The sequence below is a fragment of the Maylandia zebra genome, linkage group LG3 (genome assembly GCF_041146795.1).
Source record: "Maylandia zebra isolate NMK-2024a linkage group LG3, Mzebra_GT3a, whole genome shotgun sequence".
Classification (NCBI taxonomy): Eukaryota; Metazoa; Chordata; class Actinopteri; order Cichliformes; family Cichlidae; genus Maylandia; species Maylandia zebra.
Window position 1 is genome coordinate 9822219 of NC_135169.1, and position 19423 is coordinate 9841641.

General features: G+C 41.2%; 1 protein-coding gene across 2 annotated transcripts in view; it reads right to left on the reverse strand.

Moving 5' to 3' along the window:
• LOC112431813 (protein NLRC3-like) overlaps window positions 1-19423 on the reverse strand; it is a 132144-nt gene that overhangs the window by 9957 nt on the left and 102764 nt on the right. For both annotated transcript variants that reach the window (XM_076879340.1, XM_076879343.1), the window contains 4 exons: window positions 13191-14982; window positions 9921-10094; window positions 9507-9680; window positions 9140-9313 (listed from right to left, as the gene is read on the reverse strand). In XM_076879340.1, the coding sequence (XP_076735455.1) occupies window positions 9140-9313; window positions 9507-9680; window positions 9921-10094; window positions 13191-14982 (2314 nt within the window). The remainder of the gene's footprint in view (window positions 1-9139; window positions 9314-9506; window positions 9681-9920; window positions 10095-13190; window positions 14983-19423) is intronic.

The window sequence follows — 19423 nt, forward strand, 5'->3', positions numbered from 1 at the left end:
AAACTTGGAGTAATTAGGACCCTACACCACCGGGCAGAACGTGTTCCCTCTAAGCCTGAAGGAAAAAAGAAGGAACACACACATGTAAAGGAAGCACTCAAAACGTGCGGCTATCCTAAATGGGAGTTTTTAAAGTCAGCAAAGAGGCACAGAAAAGAAGACCAGACACCAGCGAGGGAGGATAAGAAGGACAGACGCAACAACATTGTCATCCCCTATGTAGCCGGTGTATCAGAGAAACTCAGGAGAGTTTTCTCCAAGCATGACATCCCAGTGTATTTCAGACCCAGCAACACGCTCAGACACAAACTGGTTCACCCGAAAGATAAAACTCCAAAACACAAAATTTTTTTCTTTTTTTTTTCTTCTTTTTTTCTTCTTTTTTTCTTTTTTTTTTTCAAGGTTGGCAAGTATGGCCACAACACCTCACTTTTTTTGCCACATGTATCCAAACCACGTCTCAGCTGTTTGTGGAGGTAAAATACATCCGCACAATTACGCTCAGCCATTGTCGTGAGTGCGCGCGCCAAGGGGCTGCGAGACATTCATACAGCCGTATTTCGCACATGACTATGAAAGGCGGAAGAGGAAGTAGTTCCTTTGAATGTAGACAATCCGAATGTTATCGTTTCTTTCCACTGTGTTCCTGTTAATGATAAACTACAAATTTACTCTAAATTACTAAACTATCAATATTTTAATGTGAGAATCGATTCTGGAACATAAATGATTGGTATCGGAGGAATCGATATTTCAGGATCGATCCGCACATCCCTATTAAATACAAGAAGAGACACACATACTCAAACATGCACGTATATCTAAGGACTTACATATGTCTGCAGATGCTGTTCAGTCATGGTAACACACACACAGTCAGTAGCACACTGTGCTGCACAGTGGCTGTAATTACTTCACACATACACACATTTCCCAAGTGATACCTGATACACACAGCTGCCTGCAGCTCAAACATGTTCGTACATGTCATTCCAACATGCTGCTGAATGGGAGCTCAGACAAAAACATCTAAAAACACACACACACACACACACACACACACACACACACACACACACACACACACACACACACACACACACACACAGTGTTGCCAACTCCTCAGTAAGGAAAATCGCTATTGGTTGTCCTAAAAGTCGCTAGAAGTCGCTAAATGATGTCATCGCTTAATTTGCATAATTGATCATGCTAATGTAATTGTAACCTATGTTGTTGGAGAGAGAAATAACATCGTGGCAGAGACATAAAGACATAAAGTGAGTAAAAAACGTCCTAAATGCATTTAGAGTTTATTTATTTTACAAATTAATTTCTTTTAGCAATTATTGTTTTTTTTAATGTCACAATTCCAACCCTGCTCCTTTACCCGGGCTTGGACCGGCAAAAGTGACCCGAAATAGGCACTCTGGTGGAGTTACTTTGTGTGTGTGTTTTTAAGTAGTTTTAAACCTTGTGATCCACAAAACAGCATAAGAGTAAAAGAAGAACTGACTGCGTTACAGCACCCGCTGCTTGTTGAGAGTAAAAGCGATAAGCGCTTTCACGTCTTTTTTCTAAGGGGTCTGAAAACTCGCTAAGTTGGCAACACTGCGCACACACGCACACAGACTCAGAAAGTTAAACCAGTATCAATTTAAACATTAGACCACAGAGATAATTTGACTCTGTAAAGTAAGAACATTTACAAAGTGATGTTTTTTTTTTTTCAAAACTTCAATATTTTTAAGTGTGGACAGTCTCAAACATGAGGAACTGTTAACAGGGTTGATTTTATTTGATGTGAATGCGATTTTTGCCTGGCATTATTTGAAACTAACCATTTTTATGGTCTTATGTGAGCTGCTGGATCATTCCTTATGAAATGAGTCAAGGCTGAGAAACGTTCCCACACGAACAGCCTTAAATCAGCTACAATATCACATATAAAGAAGCCATGCAAGAAGCCTTTATACTACTATTTGTTCCTTCTTACAGACTCTGAAGCTGTAGAGTTAGTTAAATGTAAATATGCCCCCTTTTTAATTCACAGTAAATATTATCAGACAATCACCCAGGGCTCCAAATTTCCGAGTGTTAGAAAATGACTGTAATACACACAGAATTATGGCTAGAAGACAAATGTAGATAAAAGGAGATCTTTTATATTTAACTTGTTTTGAGGAGTCCCTATATGATGATATAAACCAAGAAAGTTTGCCAAAATAACACTATTTTAATTTTTTTTAGTAAAATATGAGAAAATAGAAATAAAATATGAGAAAATAGAAACAAAACACAGACTTAACAATGTGGTGTATGCTGTACAGTGCAGCGAGGAATGCTCAGACCTCTACATTGGAGAGACCAAACAGCCACTTCACAAGCGCATGGCACAACACAGAAGAGCCACCTCCACAGGACAAGACTCAGCAGTCCATCTGCATTTTAAGGATAAAGGTCACTCTTTCGAGGATGCCAATGTTCACATTTTGGACAGAGAGGACAGATGGTTTGAAAGAGGAGTGAAAGAAGCATCTATGTCCACTGTGAGCGACCATCTTTGAACAGAGGCGGGGCTTACGACACCAACTCTCTGCCATCTATAATCCAGTTTTGAGATCCTTCCCAGACGCCTTAACGCCCACTCACATCCTGGGCCATCTGACCTCAGGAATTCGCATGATAAGGTGGGGCCAGGTTTCACAGTGAACACACCCGAAACTCTGGCTGATTGGGACCCACACCCAGTTTCACACCTTGGCTCAGGTGATTAGAGGATCATCAGGGGGAGGGCGTTTCTCCAAAACATGTGTCCATCAGAATTATGGACAGTCGTGTATAATAAGTAGACTTGTTCAGATTTGTCCAACACTTTTGTCTGTCAGTGTTTTACAGAATATCATCAAAGAGTCATGATTAGGGCTGGGTATCGTCACTGATTTCTAGAATCGATTCAATTCCGATTCACAAGGTCCTGAATCGATTCGATCCACGATTTGATTTAATTCGATTCGATTCGATTTAAATCTGGGAAATTTTGACAGTCAGAGATATAATTCAGATCAGGACATTTACATATTTTTGTATCTATAAAAAGGAAGCTGACACTCTCAAGACTTTATCCAAGGTGTGAGCATCACAGCAGATGCCTTTGTGTCAAAGTAGCTGAAGATAAAACACAGAAAAACATGTAGGTGATTTTCCTGGCCTGGGATTTTATAAAAATATTCTGCAGTACATCAAAAACGAAAGAAAACCATTAATTAATCAACATTACCTCTGACGTTACAGCGGTTTTATTAGAGACACGGCTAAGCATTTTGCATTTTGAATAATTTTAAAAAGTTTCAATTTGTTCAGTATTGAACAGCAGAAATGAGGTTTTCTTTTCGGAAGAATGTAAAAGGGGAAAAAACAGCGGCCGACAGCGCTGTAAGCAACAGTAGACTTGTGTAACAAGCAAGCGAATAATGAAGAAAGGGAAACTGTTCGAGAGAGAGGGGGGGGGAGAGGGGGAGGGAGAGAGGGAGAGAGAGAGAGCTGCGCATCGCAATGGAAGCAAAACAGTAAAAGAATTCATGACGATGTTTATGTGAAGCGTTTGGATCTTCTTTTGCTGCTGGTTCGGTCAATATTGTTTGGAGAGAGATCAAACTAACAGCTTTAGAATCAGCGCATAAAGGGCGTGAACACAAAGCGCGGACCCGGATCAGCGAGCTGTCGGCTTTCAGCCCCGACTGTGAGAAAGGCGACATCTAACTGATTCTGATCCGCGGGTCGCGCTGTGTGTTTAAGTCTATGTGCAGAATCCCTGTACCTGCTCTCATTTACTGTTTGGTGGTTCTTGAAATTTTGTGAGATGTCACCAGAGATTCTGGCATTTCGGACAAAATAAATTTATATTAAAAAATCGATTCAGGATTTTAATGAATCGATTTTACGTTATCCAAGCCAGAATCGATTTTAATCGATGAATCGATTATAAAAACCCACCCCTAGTCATGATAGTGACCATTAGTGTCACTGTGGAGATGCTTATTCCAGCATCACTGACTTCATGGTTCCAGTTTCCATCACTAAGGACTACATGTACTGATGCTGCTGTTAGCCATCTTAGCATGCTACCTCCAACAGGTGGTCAGTGGGAGAGCAGAAGATGATATCAGTGACATCCAAACAAGGAAGGAAGAGACTGTTGAAGGCAGCGAGCTGTGACTGCTGTGAACAGCACACTATTCTTTCCCTGTGTCAACATACATGAGGCTGTTTCAGCTGCTTAGTTATTCAGTGCAACACACCACGAACTCCTTTATACAACTAAGTATACTGAGAGCACACTGCTGAGGTTGCTGTGGGAACCATCCATATATTCAGCTGTTTGGGGCTGAGTCTGCTTCCTCATCCTTGGAAAAAACTCTTAAAGTTTGATGTGTTTTTGACTTGAATTGTGGGGATTATATCATTTCTATATTGTGTTTATTTTTATATCCTGTTATTAAGCTTTGAGCAGTGGCATTTGATTAAATATTTATTCCATTTATTAAACATACAGTTTCAATCATGTTATTACACCTATGGGAAAATGTGCTTACAAAGGAGTTGGCCTTCTGTCTGGTAGGAGGTTACAAGCTTTATCTGGTGAGGTAAGAGGTGAGACAGAATGCAGTGAGGTCGTGACAGCTCACTTGCGTACACAGACATTATATAGACACATTTCTAGGTTAGAGTTAAGACGTATTTTTCTTGTAACTGCATTTTGTGCCTGCATAAGCAACAGTTTTTTGTAGGATGTGCTTCTGATGTTCCAGAGATAAGTGAGAATAAGAAGATCTACAGGAAGCACCTGGCGTGGAGACGGAGAAAATGTCTTTTTGAGTGTGTGTCAAAGATTGTCAGCAGAAAAGCTGTGGTTACTGTAACTTATGCATGTTATGTATCTGCTTTGATACATGAGATATAAAAACATTTTAAGTATGCTTTTTGGGGGGATTTATGCTGAGGATTGTGACGGTGTATTTCCTCCACACGTGCGTTTAATAAAATCATCGTTTGACACACTTGGACCTGTGGTCATTTGTCATTTCACGAATTCAGGACAGATGTGTGCCAAAATTGGCCTTTCTGTACAACGTCGACATATTAATTTATTAACAGTACTGTTATTTTTCACTGTTTCACTTTAGAAACATAAATCTTTACACAGACAGTGTTGGGGAGAAACGAAATACATTACATACTGTCGCGCTGACTTAGTAGGTGTGGCTGTTATTCCTCTTTTCCTCCTCCTGCCCTCTACCTGTTCGGTGCTGCTGCTTGCGCATGGCCGCTGATTAGACCTTGGGTGCAATCAACAACTAAGCGCGGCCTGGTGTGTGCCGCCCTGCCAGGTGAGCCACATTAGAGCAATCAAGGGTGGGCGTGCCTAGTAGACCTTAAAATGGTCTCTTGTGTTCTGGGGGCCTCTGGATGTCTGGAGTTTTGATCTCCTCCATACCATAAAGGACAGGGCTGTGGCTCCCCACACTCCCTAGCAGATCATTACATGGAGAAACCTTTGGAATGCAAGCATGCTGATCCACACAGGTATGCACACAGGTGTACACACGGGTATTCACAGACACGGACTAAAGCTTTCTCGGCTGCTGCCTCAAAGCACACTGTGCGCTGTCTATCTTGCGTGCTGCACAATATCGTTTATTATTTAGTAAATATTGATATTTATGACTAGCTAGTTTATTGTGATGGTGCTTTTTTTTTTTTTTTTTCTTATTATGTTGCTCTTTGTTGTTTGCTTTCTCTTCTGTTTTTTTTCTCCATACAGGTGACCCAGGAGTTTTTTTTGTTTGTTTGTTTGTTTGTTTTTTTTTCTCTCTTCCCCCCCCTTCTCACCGTCTCTTCTCCCCTTTGGTTTTCTTTCTTTCTCTCCCCCTCTTTCTTTCATTCTTTCCCCCTGTCCTATCCCACAGTCATGTCTGTCCCGTTTGCAACTGAAATAAATTCATAATTATAATAAAGGTCAACCAAATGGACCAATATGGCAAGGCCATGATGATCCACTTGGAAAAATAAAAAAAAATAAATGCATGCAGCAGCCATTTGACCCGTGTGCAACATACTGAGAGGACAGCAAACTAAGTACGATCCACTTTTCCACTGTGAGGAAGACTTTGAACAAGACGGGCTATCGGTAAGCTCTTGAGCTCACATTTGCTGCACATATATTTGGAACTATGGAAGCTCAGTTGTGCAAATGTTTTACGCTTAGGAAAATAGTTGCTGCATTTAGGTTTAAAAAATTATATTGACAGAAAAGAATGTTTAAGTTTGGATAAATTGTTTGTGCAGTTAGTGTTCCCACATTTATGTTACTTAATATTAAAAATAGTTACCCCCAAATCCTTGGGTGGATTGTAAACTAGTGAATAAATGTTTGGTTTTGATTTAAAGAAAATAATTCTTTGTAAAGAAAATCCTTAGTTAAAGTCTCTATTAAAATGTTTGTAAACTCTAAAATGTGTCTTCTGTGTAATGCATGTAATTTATCTGAATGGTTAATGGAATGTTCTTCATTTTTGTGTTGAAAGGTTTTTTACCTACTGCTACCTACCTATCTACCTGGTCAAAATAAAGTTGAGTGAAATTCAAAGTCTAGTCTTTTTCAAGTGTGGGCACCTCACAGTCAGAGAACACTTGACACATACATTACATATTTAAAATACAAAATATAAGTATCTATATTCAGTTACTGTTAGAGTTAAATTGTTAAATGTTTGTCTTTTTATGTTTACCATTTGTACAGTGTTTTAACTCTGATGAAAGAAATTCCACTGTCCTTCCCCCCAGATTCTGGAGGTTCTGGTGGGGGTGAAATGTTTTATTGCAGATACATCCTATCTGGAAGATCTGCTTCTTTTGATGTAAGCTTCCTGGGTTTACGACCCTTTGGTCAGCAGGACACACACACACACACACACACACACACACACACACACACACACACACCCACCTTGTCTTAGGACCATGTGGGCGTGGCTTTGTTCTGACGTGTTTTGTGTGAATTGTGTCTCAATAAAAGGTAGCAGGAGGAGGTCAGATCTGGGGGTCATTCTCGTGGTGGACACAGACGAGGCCTCCCTTGCTCAAATAATCGATCGATCGACTGTCTTATTTTCTTCATGATGAATAAGTCTCTAGAATTAGCGGGGCTTGTGGAAACACAGACCCAACAGTTACTGTTTAAAAAGGTGGTATTCAGAATACAGTTACTTTGTTGAAATAAATGGATTACACAGTGATCTTTTCCTGTTTCATATGTTAGGCTATGTCCTCTCTATTTTTGGTTATTTTATTTTTAGATAACACACACACACACACACACACACACACACACACACACACACACACACACACCCGCTCCATGTTCTTCCTGGTTCTTCCTGCTCTGTTTTCCAGTATGTGATAGAAATATGCCAGCATTAGACAGCATCACTTTCTCTGGGACCTAATCCCTGCCTCTCTGAAAGCTGTTTATATAATTACCCATTCTCTCTAAAAGATGGGATGAGGGAGCCCTGTGCCTCTGTGCATGAAAAAGTCTGCATGCGTGTGACAGAGTGAATGAGAGACAGGCGGGTAACTTGGCTTAAACAGATGAGTTAAGTATATGGAATCAAACAAAAAGACAATCAGCACTGGGACCAAAGTTAATGGTATTTTGTACCACTGGGTATCTAAATTTAGTAATTCCACGCCAAAGCCCACTGATCAATGACCATGAGTACCATTCACAGAGAGTTGGGGAATGGCTGCTTTAACAGCACTGTAAGATGGCGAAGGATGTACCAAAAAGTCACAGGAGCTTGCAAAGAAAAGCGTCTGGACTTCTTTAAATTGCTTGAAGACGTTTCACCTCTCATCCGAGAAGCTTCTTCAGTTCTAAGGTCAAATGGTGGAGAGTCCCAGATTTGAACCTAGTGGGAGTTTCCCCCCACAGAGGGACAAAAGGACCCCCTGATGATCCTCTAATTGCCTGAGCCAAGGTGTGGAACTGGGTGTGGGTCCCAATCAGCCAGGGAGAGGAGGTGAAAGGTGAAACGTCTTCAAGCAACTTAAAGAAGTCCATACGCTTTTCTTTGCAGGCTCCTTTGACTACGATGACCTGGATGACTGAGAACCTTCACAGACAGATGTACCAAAAAGGTGTTTGACTTTACTGAGAAGGCTTGCAGTTTCTGTGGCTGTGATCAGCTCCACTAGCGGGATTTGTCTCGGTGTGACAGCAAAATTCAACCCTTTAGCAAGGATGTTTTTCTCTGTTTGGGTGAACTGTCTGTCAGACAGATTCTTCACCCACTTGTCCACATCCTCGGTATCACATCCTTCTCTCTTCTAGCCACTGAGGACACTCTCCGTATTTTGCGGTGGTTTCCGACGTACAAGAAGTAAGTCAAACTTCCTTTGTTGCCTGGTCTTAGACTTCTTGTGCTGTGCTAGACGAGCCTTCTCAGTAAAGTCAAACACCTTTTTGGTACATCTTTCGCCATCTTACAATGCTGTGATTGCAGCCATTCCCCAACTCTGAATGGTGCTGATGGCCATTGATCAGTGGGCTTTGATCAGTGGGTTTTGGTCAGTGGTTGTTGATCAATGGTAATGAGAATTTGCATAATTAAGATTAAGGAACTGACCTCCCAGCCCATTGTTTCTGCAGTGAGCTGGTTTCAGTCATTATGCAAATGTACTGTTTATAAGATTGAAACCTGCAGTCAGCTGAGACTGAAGAAGTCACTTGGATGAGTGATGAAAAGTGGCCACTTGTTTGTCAAAGGCAATAAATAAAAGAACACAGCTGTGAATTATAATAAAGACTTGAATACATCAAAGTGCAGTAATCAAAGCAATGTGGAACATGTTTTGAGCTCAAGAGGTTGTGAAGGGTGAAGGCAACAGTGGTCCCAGTGGTAATTGCAGCACTCAGGCAGAGACCCCTAAACTGGGTGTGTGGCTCCAGCAGGTTCCTGATAATTCCATTTGTGAGGATAATATGAAGTGACAGTTCAGCTGAAAGTTCTATTAATAAGTCAATCAATAATATAATCACATTTTAAATGATCATATGTGGAAAAGTTTGAATCCTAACCTGAGAGTTTCCACTGCACTCTGTGAACTCTTTAGTCCAGCAGACAGAAGCTTCACTCCTGAATCCTGCAGGTCAGAGTTACTCAGGTCCAGCTCTCTCAGACTAGAGGACTGGGAGCTGAGAACTGAGGACAAAGCTTCACAGCTTGTCTCTGAGAGATTACAACCAGTCAGTCTAAAAAAATAAAAGACAAACTATAAAACAAATACTCATGTAAAGTTTGTTATTATATTACTACATTACATGTGGCATCTTTTTTTATTTTTAAAGGAAACCTTAATATTCTAAGACACAACATCATATGGATGAACATGGACAAAATCTTTAATTTCGTTTTAAAAAAAAATAAAATGACATTTGATCTGACCTCAGAGCATTCAGTTTACAGTTTAAACTTTGTACTCCAGCAGACAAAAGCTTTACTCCTGAATCCTGCAGGTTTTTGATGGTCAGGTCCAGCTCTGTCAGACTAGAGGACCCAGAGCTGAGAACTGAGGACAGAGCTTCACAGATTTTCTCTGAGATTTCACAGATGTTGAGTCTGAAAATAAAAACATTAAGAAAGACTGCTGCTAAAGTGTAATCAAGGTGTAATAACTAATCCTGTTTGTTTTGTGCTGAGTAGGTTAGTAAAACTTCACTTTAACATAGAAATGAATAAAAATTGTACAAAACAACAATAAATGGTAAAGTTTACCTTTACTGGCTAAATTTTCTCACTTGATAAAAACAAAAAACAAACATATAAACAAACAAAAGAGAATACAAATTCTGATCTGACCTCAGGATATTCAGTTTGGCGTGTGGACTCTCCACTGCAGCAGACAGAAGCTTTACAGCTGAATCATTGAGGCTGTTGGTACTCAGGTCCAGCTCTCTCAGACTACAGGACTGGGAGCTGATGACTGACAACAAATCTTTACAGCTTTTCTCTGAGAGGTTACAGCTGCTCAGCCTGCAAAAAACAACAAGAACGAGAACAACAAAACAATATCTATTATCAAATATAATCACTTTATATGTTGAACCTAGGTAATCAAATGAGCACAAATGAGTACACTACAATGCAAAATTAAATTAAAAAAATGTTCAAGAACTTAAGTCTAACAGAAGAAAAATATTTCATTTTAAACACAATTATACCAGTGTATCTAAATGGAAACCAGAGAAGAGCGGGTAGATTTAGTGACACTAGTTCAGTGTCTGCTGGCTCAGGCCTGTGAGTACTACAGTACTACAGTTACTACAGTACTAAACTTACTACAGTACTGTTGGTCACTTTATTAATTCTAATATCTGTGATTACAGTAAATGTTTTTTTTTCCATTTTTTATTTTTTAATCCTTTATTTATCCAGGTAAAAAATCTCATTGAGATTAAAAATCTCATTTCCAAGAGAGACCTGGCATCATGGCAACAAAAGTCACATACCACATAGGTATATAACATTTAAAACAAATACAATATCCCATACAAACATGTGCAAAATATACAATAACAGATCAAATACAAAAAGAGTACATTAAAAACAATCACACTGAGTAAAAGAGCTGTTCTCTCGTTCTTTTAAGACAGACTTAAACTCTCCCAAGGTAACCAATTCTGATAATTTCAGTTCCTTCTGCAGATTATTCCAGGAAGCAGGGGCAGCGTATTTAAAAGCCCTTTTCCCCCATTCTGTTCTGATTTTTGGGACAATCAATTGTATGATTTTGTTCGAACGAAGGTTGTATTGGTTGTGGTTTTTACACATATAAACACATAAATAAGATGGAACCAGCCCAAGGAGAGATTTATAGATAAAAATCAACCAATGGGAGAGTCTATGAATATGCAAAGATGGACATTTAGCAGCAGCATACAGAGAACAATGATGTACACGACTTCCATAGCCAGTAATAAAACGTAAAGCACAATGGTACACAGTATCCAACCTCTTTAGGTAGTGGGCAGGTGCATTCATAAAAAGCAGGTCACCATAATCCAATAAAGGTAAAAAGGTTGAACGAATCAAATGTTTTCTCACTTGGAGGGAGAAACAGGATTGGTTTCTAAAAAAGTAACCTAGTTTTAGTTTTAACTTCGACACAAGCCTTTGAATGTGAGTCTTAAATGACAAATTCTGATCTATAATGATCCCTAGATACTTGTAAGATGTGACCATTTCAATTTCAGATCCTTGAATTGTTTTAATCTTAGGAGACGTAGCTAACAACTCTTTGCCATTTGAGAATAACATAAACTTGGATTTCTCTGGATTTAACACCAACTTAAGTTGAGTTAAATGGGACTGAACGACATCAAAGGCAGACTGCAGAAATTGCAGGGTTTGTGCTACTGAAGGGGATGAACAATAAATAATTGTATCATCTGCATAAAGATGAAATGCTGCATTTGACAAATTATCACAAAGGTTGTTTATGTAAAGAGAAAATAGCAATGGTCCTAATATGGAGCCCTGCGGAACTCCTTTGGATACTGGGAGAAAAGAGGAAGAAGACCCAGCAGCACGGACACACTGTTTTCTTGCTGACAAGTAATTTGAAAACCAACTTACAGCATTTACAGATAGACCAATATTGTTTAGTCTATTTAATAAAATAGCATGGTCAACTGTATCAAAAGCCTTTGACAAGTCAAGAAAAAGAGCCGCACAGTAATTTTTGCAGTCCATTGAATCAACAATGTCATTAACCACTTTAATAGCAGCAGTTATTGTGCTGTGTTGTTTTCTGAATCCTGACTGATGTTGGGAAAGAACTGAATTTTTGTCCAAAAAATCTTTCAGTTGTTCACTAATGAACTTTTCTAGAACTTTTGCTAGAACACACAATTTAGATATGGGCCTGTAATTATTAACATCTGAAGGATCACCTCCTTTCAGCAAAGGGAGAACATAGGCAGATTTCCATATTACAGGGATCTCACTGTTCGAGAGGCTAAGATTAAAAATGTAAGTTATTGGTTCTGCTATAAAAATGTGGTTGTAAATAATTGCTCACATGATGGACTTGGTGCAGACTCTTGTTTTTTTTGTTTTTTTGTCAAAAACAAGCTGCCTTTTAAAGTCCTGCCCTCCCTAAATACCAACGTGTTTTCGATTGGACAATTTCAGTTACTGACAAGAAACAGGACATTGACGGCAATTTTAATTATGATGCCCAAGGTTTTTCCTCTATACTGGATATAATCAGGACAGTCATAGCAGAGAATTATATAAAAAAATGAGTGTGTACTTAAGGTGAGACAGAAACCAGAACTTGGATTATAAACATCAAGAAAAGATACAATCTTGTAACTGGTGGCAGATTTCTTTTCTCGTGCATTAATCACATATTTTAATCATATCTCTTTAGTTTAGCAAGATGACTCCTGACACCAGTTGTATGCATGTAGAATGTTTTCACAATTGGGCCTTAGGTTTTATTGCATCTTCACAGACGGTCCACTTGAGACTTGAAGATCTCCAGACATCCTGCTCTTAATGAGGTGATGGGTGGTCGTAACTTTTGTTCGAGTAGGAGGGGGTAAAGAATGAGCTGGACTGAAGGTATAGAGATTTATGATATGCTATGGAATGTTCTTTGTTTAAGAGTGTTTGGCAGATATAAAATATTTCAGGGTGGTGTGCCTCCTCAGAAAAATGTTTGGTGTTTGATCTGAACGTTCTCTCCACTGCAGTGTTTTTCATATTTCTTTCTTTTAATAAACCTCACTTCAAAAGACACGCTTAGCTGGTAGTTGCAGTTTTATTTAAGAGTTTCCACAACATAACTGAGGTATATGGTTTAGAAAAAAAGAACTAAGTGAGCAAGCTGAGGATAAGGCTGAGGATAAGGCTGAAGGATCAGAGCCCATAGTCTTATAGGCTGGGTCTGGATTGTCCTTTGATAAGAGCTACAGACAAAAATCTCTCAGAAATGCTGACCGGCTGGACTGAAACATTAAAGGTATCATAGTTGACCAAGTGAGTGATGATCATTTAATTCCCTATTTTTATGTATTTTTAAGTGTTCTCTGAACTGATCATGCCTGATTTAATATTACTTACAGAGCCTTGTTGGAGGCTTTGACCACTGGCAGCAGCCTCAGAAGAGCCTCCTCTGAAGCAGAGTATTTCTTCAGGTCAAACACATCCAGATCTTTTTCTGATGACAGTAAGATGAAGACCAGAGCTGACCACTGAGCAGGAGACAGTTTATCTGTGGAGAGACTTCCTGATTTCAGGGACTGTTGGATCTCCTCTACTAGAGAACGATCATTCAGTTCATTCAGACAGTGGATCAGATTGATGCTTTTCTCTGCAGACAGATTCTCACTGAGCTTCTTCTTGATGTACTGGACTGTTTCCTGATTGGTCTGTGAGTTACTTCCTGTCTTTGTCAGCAGACCTTGTAGAAAATTGTGATTGCTGTTTAGTGAAAGACCTAGAAGGAAGCGGAGGAACAAGTCCAGGTGTCCATTTGGACTCTGTAAGGCCTTGTTCACAGCACTCTGGTAGAAGTGTTTCTCTGCAGGTTCTCTTGTTTCAGAGTTCTTGGAGGTTGTTTGTTGTTCTTCTACCAGATTAACTCCAGAGTTGATGAAGGTCAGATGGACATGAAGAGCAGCCAGAAACTCCTGAACACTCAGATGGATGAAGCAGAACACCTTGTCCTGGTACAGTCCGCTCTCCTCTTTAAAGATCTGTGTGAACACTCCTGAGTACACTGAGGCTGCTCTGATATCGATGCCACACTCTGTCAGGTCTGATTCATAGAAGATCAGGTTTCCTTTCTGCAGCTGATCAAAAGCCAGTTTTCCCAGAGACTCCATCATCTTCCTGCTTACTGGACTCCAGTGTGGATCTGTCTCAGCTCCTCCATCATACTTGACCTTCTTTCTTTTGGCCTGAATCACCAGGAAGTGAATGTATAACTCAGTTAGAGTCATGGGAAGCACTCCTTCTCTGGTTTCCAGCTCATCCTCCAGAACAGTAGCAGTGATCCAGCAGAAGACTGGGATGTGGCACATGATGTGGAGGCTTCGAGCTTTCTTGATGTGGGAGATGATCCTACTGGCCTGCTCCTCATCTCTGAATCTCTTCCTGAAGTACTCCTCCTTCTGTCGGTCAGTGAACCCTCTGACCTCTGTCACCATGAAAGCACAGTCAGGAGGGATCTGATTGGCTGCTGCAGGTCGTGTGGTTATCCAGAGGCGAGCAGAGGGAAGCAGTTTCCCCCTGATGAGGTTTATCAGCAGCGCATCCACTGAGGTGGACTTTTTAGGATCAGTTAGGATTGTAGTTTTGTGGAAGTCCAGAGGAAGTCGACACTCATCCAGACCATCAAAGATGAACACAACCTGGAAGTCTTCAAAGCTGCAGATTCCTGCTTCTTTGGTTTCAGTAAAGAAGTGATGAACAAGTCCCACCAAGCTGAACTTCTCCTCTTTCAGCACATTCAGCTCTCTGAAAGTGAATGGAAATATGAACTGGATGTCCTGGTTGGCTTTGTCTTCAGCCCAGTCCAGGGTGTATTTCTGTGTTAAGACTGTTTTCCCAATGCCAGCCACTCCCATTGTCAGCACTGTTCTGATTGGTTCTTCTCTTCCAGGTGAGGCCTTAAAGATGTCTTCTTGTCTGATTGTTGTTTCTGGTCTGTCTGGTTTCCTGGATGCTGTTTCAATCTGTCTGACCTCATGTTCATTATTGACCTCTGCAGTCCCTCCCTCTGTGATGTAGAGCTCTGTGTAGATGTGATTCAGAAGGGTTGGGTTTCCTGCTTTAGCGATGCCCTCAAACACACACTGGAACTTCTTCTTCAGTTCTAACTTGAAGTTAATCTGACACTTCTCAAGAGCCTCTGAAATAATAAACAAAAGCGGTTAACATATCAGTATCAATGCCTGGGCAGAAACAGTCAAAACATTACCTGACCAAAAGGGTCCCTACATAGAAGCTACAGATAAAGTGTATCCACAGCCTTTCACTTATTTCACATTTTGTCATGCATTCCTTCAAAATGTGGTAAATTCACTTCTCAAGTCAATTTAAAAAAAAAAAAAATACCACATAATGACAATGTAAGACACGCATGCTTGGAATTCTTGTTAATGTATTAAAAACTAATAAAATGTTGCCATACATAATAATTCATAATTCTTTGTGGAAGTACATCTGGCAGCAATTACAGCTGCAAGTCTTTTTGATTATAATGCTTAAAGCTTGGTAAACCTAATTTTACGCAGTTTCTTTCATTCTTCTTTGCAGAACTGGGTCGGTGTCACACCCTTGAAACACCCGTAGCTAGTCAGGCCCCTGTAGTTAGGGAACAAGGTAACATAGGGCCCACTTGCTCTCCCTCAGCGGAATGTGCCGAGCAGCCAGGGAAATAGGCTGGCTGGCTGGGTGACGGTGAGGAGGAAGCATAGTCCTAAACACAAGCCCCAGGTACACCACCAACCCGTTCATGTGTCTAACCGTTTTTCCCCACTCGGCGACACACCCGCCGGGGGTCAAACTCTAGTAATTGGTGATTCTGTTCTCAGACATGTGAAGCTAGAGACACCGGCAACCATAGTCAAATGTCTTCCAGGGGCCAGAGCAGGCGACATTGAAGGAAATTTAAAACTGCTGGCTAAGGGTAAACGTAAATTCAGTAAAATCATAATTCACGTCGGCAGTAATGACACCCGGTTACGCCAATCGGAGGTCACTAAAATCAATATTGAATCGGTGTGCAACTTTGCCAAAACAATGTGGGACTCGGTAGTTTTCTCTGGTCCCCTCCCCAATCAGACCAGGAGTGACATGTTTAGCATGTTCTCCTTAAATTGCTGGCTGTCTGAGTGGTGTCCCAGAAACGATGTGGGCTTCATAGATAATTGGCAAACCTTCTGGAGGAAACCTGGTCTTGTTAGGAGAGATGGCATCCATCCCACTTTGGATGGAGCAGCTCTCATTTCTAGAAATATGGACAAATTTATTAAACCCCCCAAAATATGACTATCCAGAGTTGGGACCAGGAAGCAGAGTTGCAGTCTTACACGCCTCTCTGCAGCTTCTCTCCTCCTGCTACCCCCCCAAAAACCCATCTCCATAGAGACTGTGTCAGCTCCCAAACAGACAAAAAACAAACTAAAAACCAGCAACAAACAACTTAAACATAAACAATCACAAAGAAAGAACAATACAGTATCCACATCTGAACCAAAGAGTAAAACAGTGAAATGTGGATTATTAAATATTAGGTCTCTCTCCTCCAAGTCTCTGTTAGTACATGACTTAATAATTGATCAACAAATTGATTTACTCTGTATTAGATTATAATATTATTTTATGCCATGTTATACCCTTAATTAAAGATTGTGAATTATTATGTAGTTTTAGTTTGCATTATTCTCCTGAATTAGAAGAAGCTGATAACTATTGCATTAGTTAAACTGATGTGCATTATATTAAACTGTTGATTTATTGTGAATGAATGATATTGTTTTATGATGCATTATACTGCTGAGTTATAAGAAATGCTGTTTGCAGAAAGTCATCGCCTTATTTGTCTGATTAGAAGAGAACAGAGTGTGCTGGAGTTTTCTGCCCCATCTCAGCAGGAGCAGATAAACAGGGAGCCAAGGTCGTAGCTTAGGCGCCGTGTGAGAGAAAGCATGTGAATGTTTAGGCTTTTTATGATAAGGTGGAGGCACCAGAGGCTATAAAAGTTTGAGCAATGCTCCACCATTTTGAGATCTGATGCTGTCTGCATACAGTTTCCATCTCCCACGTGTGTGATCATTAAAATCATCGTTTGACTCAACCCGACCGGACCAGTGTTGTTATTGTGGTTTCTCTTGTCTCCATCCCCAATATTTTTGAACCTTAACAATACATACACACACACTTACACAGCAGTTAGATTCAGGGGTAGGCGAGAGTTCAAATAATACTTTGGAAAACGCTGTAACTGCAAAATTGTGCCTGCATAAGTTACAAGTTTGTTGTAGGACGTGCTGCTGATGTTCCAGACGATAAGCGAGCGTCTGGCAGCGACAGGAAACACCTGGCTTGGAGGCGAAGAAAATTTTCTTTTCTTACTGTGTCAAAAGTTGCTAACAGAACATTTGTGGTTTTGAAAATGCATGTATTGTATCTGTGTTGACGTATGAAGGGGGCGTCATAAATCCTACCGATGCTTTAAAACAATGGATGTGTAGTTCTGGGGGCGGAGATCTACAGCTGGTGTGTGCAGTGTACATCTTCCCACGCTGCGTGTGTTTAATTAAAATCATTGTTTGACCAACTCTGCTGGACCATCGTTGTTTTTGTACTCACCCTCAATATTTGAACCCTTAACAAGACCAAGGATGAAGCAGGAAAAACCAGCTTCCAGGGTCATCTACAAATGGGACAGTGAGGCTGAGGAGGTCCTACAGGACTGCTTTGAGACAACTGACTGGCAGATATTTGTGGATGCAGCTGATGGCAACATCAATGAAGTCACAGACTCTGTCACTGGATATATTGGAAAGTGCATGGATGATATCATCACAAAAACCACTGTCCGCATATATCCAAATCAGAAACTCTGGGTAAATAAAGACGTTTGCGCCAAGCTAAAAGTGCGGACCTCTGCCTTTAACTCCGGGGATGCAGCCCACTGCATCTCTCGCAGACGACCTCAACAACTTCTATGCTCGTTTTGACGCAGACAACAGCTGGCAGAGGTGTTCACCAACATCTTCAACCTCTCCCTGAGGCAGTCAGTGGTCCCCACATCCCTCAAAGCATCCCCCATCATTCCTGTTCCCAAAAAATCAGTGTTCTCCTGTCTGAATGACCACCGTCCTGTTGCACTGACATCCGTCATCATGAAGTGCCTGGAGCGGCTGGTCAAAGGTCACATCTGCTCCTCCCTCCCTGACACACTGGACCCTCTTCAGTTTGCCTATCGGACAAACAGAGCCACAGAGGATGCCATCGCCCTGGCAATGCACACCACCCTCACTCACCTGGAAAAAGGGAATACATATGCAAGGATGCTCTTCATCGACTACAGCTCGGCATTTAACACCATCATCCCCTCAAAACTTGCCTTGTAGCTCATCAACCTTGGGCTGGGAACACCGATCTGCAGATGGATTCTAAACTTCCTCACAAACAGGCCCCAGGTGGTGAGAGTTGGTAAGCACACCTCCTCACCACTCATCCTAAACACAGGTACGCCACAGGGTTGTGAGCTTAGCCCCCTCCTATATTCCCTGTTCACACACGACTGTGTTGCCAAACACGAGTCCAACATCATCATCAAGTTTGCGGATGACACAACCATCATAGGCCTCATCACAGACAATGATCAGACGGCCTATAGAGAGGAGGTGATGGTGCTGTACGAGTGGTGTCTGGAAAATAACCTGACTCTCGACCAGTCAGGGAACACCAGCCCATCCACATAAACAGTGTCAAGGCCGAAAGGGTCAGCAGCTTCAAATTCCTTGGAGTCAACATCACCGAGACTTCTCCTGGACCCTTCACACAGACACTGCTATCAGGAAAGCTCGCCAGCAGCTCTACTTCCTGAGGAGGCTGAGGAAGTTTGGCATGAACGCCAACATCACCTCAAATTTTTACAGGTGTGCAATCGAGAGCTTGCTGATGAGCTGCATCACAGTTTGGTACGAAGCTGCTCTGCCAGCAGCCGTAAATCACTACAGAGGGTGAAGGCAGCAGAGCACATCACTGGCACGAGGCTTCCTGCCATTCAGGACATTTATCTCCAGCGATGCCTCCGTAAAGCACACAGCATCATCAAGGACCACAGCCACCCAGCACATCAGCTGTTCTTGTTACCGTCTGGCAGACGTTACAGGAGTCTGTCTGCTTGGACTACAAGACTTAAACACAGTTTCTACCATCAACCACAACACTTAAACACACACACAACACAGTCCACAGGACGCACTCAGAAGCTACTCTGTTTAATCTGCACTGGTCACTTCACTTTATTTATTTATATTTAAAAAAGTGCAATACTGTAACAACTGCCACAAAAAAAAACTTTTGTACTGTTTAGTTTGTACTGCTGCTCATTCCTGTGCAATATCCCATCTGTAGACATGTACAGACAACAGTGTGACTTTCCAGTTCTAGATTACCGCGAGACCTCCACCACGGCCGGACTTACGAGGTTCGCAGGTGTAAACAAACCCGGGGGGGGGGGGGGGGGGGGGGGGGGGGGGGGTGGAGTCGTTGAGCGACGAAAAGTCATTGGGCTGTTGCCACGTCTCGGTCAAACAGAGAAAGTCAAACTT